General features: G+C 42.2%; 1 protein-coding gene across 1 annotated transcript; it reads left to right on the top strand.

Annotated features, from left to right (window-relative positions):
- The first annotated feature begins 462 nt into the window (after positions 1-462).
- Positions 463-1,410, top strand: LOC101826803 (olfactory receptor 2AG1-like). Its single transcript, XM_005075778.1, has one exon. It carries the CDS (start codon positions 463-465, stop codon positions 1,408-1,410), a length of 948 nt encoding a protein of 315 aa, XP_005075835.1.
- Positions 1,411-1,695: the final 285 nt, after the last annotated feature.

Raw genomic sequence — 1,695 nt, 5'->3', positions numbered from 1 at the left:
ATGTGGAAAATTGTAATTTCCAATTACAAATGAATTTGTAATAGTGAAATGTAGAAACTGAGATTGTACATATGACAAACACTAAGTAGACTGAGTATACACATGTTTGAACATTGGCATGCACATATACATACACAAACACAAATACATATGTAACAATAACAATTAAACAGTAACAGGTCATGAGATTGAAAGGGAGAAGGGGGCATAGGAGGAGTTGGAAAAGAGGCACGTAGTAGAAGTAAATACAAGTCTCACACATGAAATTTTCAAAGGATATAGATTAAAATAGAATGAGAAATTTGAAAATCAAGAAGCAAATCTATAAACTAGTGTAAAAGATATTGTATTATGAAGTCATGTTTGGCATCCTAAGAGGCTTCAAATGTCACAAATTTGGGCACATATTAGCACACGTTCACTGAGCCATCTGTTTCTAAGCAGCTAAGGAGATCACACAAAATGGAATTCTGGAACTCCACCACGGAAAGTGGCTTCATCTTGGTGGGGATTCTGGATGACAGTGGATTTCCTGAACTGCTCTGTGCTGCAATCACAGCCCTGTACTTTTTGGCTCTGACAAGCAATGGACTGCTGCTCCTCGTCATAACCATGGATACCCGGCTCCATGTGCCCATGTATCTCTTACTTGGACAACTGTCTCTCATGGACCTTCTCCTCACATCAGTTATCACTCTCAAGGCAGTAATTGATTTTCTACTCAAAGACAACACCATTTCCTTTGGGGGATGTGCCCTTCAGATGTTCCTAGAACTGGTACTGGGCAGTGCAGAGGACCTCCTTCTGGCCTTCATGGCCTATGACAGGTATGTGGCCATTTGTCAACCTCTGAACTACACAATCTTAATGAGTCACAAAGTCTGCTGGCTCATGATAGCCACATCATGGAGCCTGGCTTCCTTCAGTGCTCTGGGATATAGCATCTACACCATGCAGTATTCCTTTTGTAAATCTCGGCAGGTCAATCACTTGTTCTGTGAGATCCCTCCCTTACTGAAGCTAGCCTGTGCAGGCACCTCCAGATATGAACTCATGGTTTATTTGATGGGTGTGATGGTGCTAATTCTCCCTCTTGCTGCTATCCTGGCCTCATACTCACTAATTCTGTTCACTGTACTCAATATGCCCTCAAATGAGGGTAGGAAGAAAGCCCTTGTCACCTGCTCTTCCCACCTGACTGTAGTTGGGATGTGGTATGGGGGTGCTTCCTTCATGTATGTCCTGCCCAGCCCCTTCCACAGCCCCAAACAGGACATTATCAGCTCAGTTTTCTACACTATTGTCACTCCAGCTTTGAACCCTCTCATCTACAGTCTGAGGAATAAGGAAGTCACTGGGGCTTTGAAAAGAGTCCTGGGAAAACGGCCATCAACACAAGCCAATCTCTAGGTAGTTCTAATAGTAACCTCTACACAAAGTCAGAATTTTGGTGTGAATGAAATATCCCTTGCAAATTCTAGAGTAAAAGGTGTGTTACTTGACAGAGAAGTATGGATGGGGAGGAAGAATGGGATTCTTGCAAAGGACCTGTGAATCTTCTTTTCAGGGGCTATTAGAGAATCTGGACACAAAGACCAGGTTCATCTCATGGTGGTAATGCCATTTGGAGGCTCTAAAATAAATTTACATACAAAAATTGGAATTCACGTCTAAAGACACTGAATAGCAATTATA

Source organism: Mesocricetus auratus, unplaced genomic scaffold (genome assembly GCF_017639785.1).
Source record: "Mesocricetus auratus isolate SY011 unplaced genomic scaffold, BCM_Maur_2.0 Super-Scaffold_4256, whole genome shotgun sequence".
Lineage (NCBI taxonomy): Eukaryota > Metazoa > Chordata > Mammalia > Rodentia > Cricetidae > Mesocricetus > Mesocricetus auratus.
The sequence above is the reverse complement of the archived record's forward strand: the minus strand, read 5'-3'. Positions and strand labels throughout refer to the sequence as shown.

What these genes read in the sequence shown, in the direction of transcription:
- LOC101826803 (XM_005075778.1), top strand. Translation starts at nt 463, where the DNA reads ATGGAATTCTGGAACTCCACCACGGAAAGTGGCTTCATCTTGGTGGGG.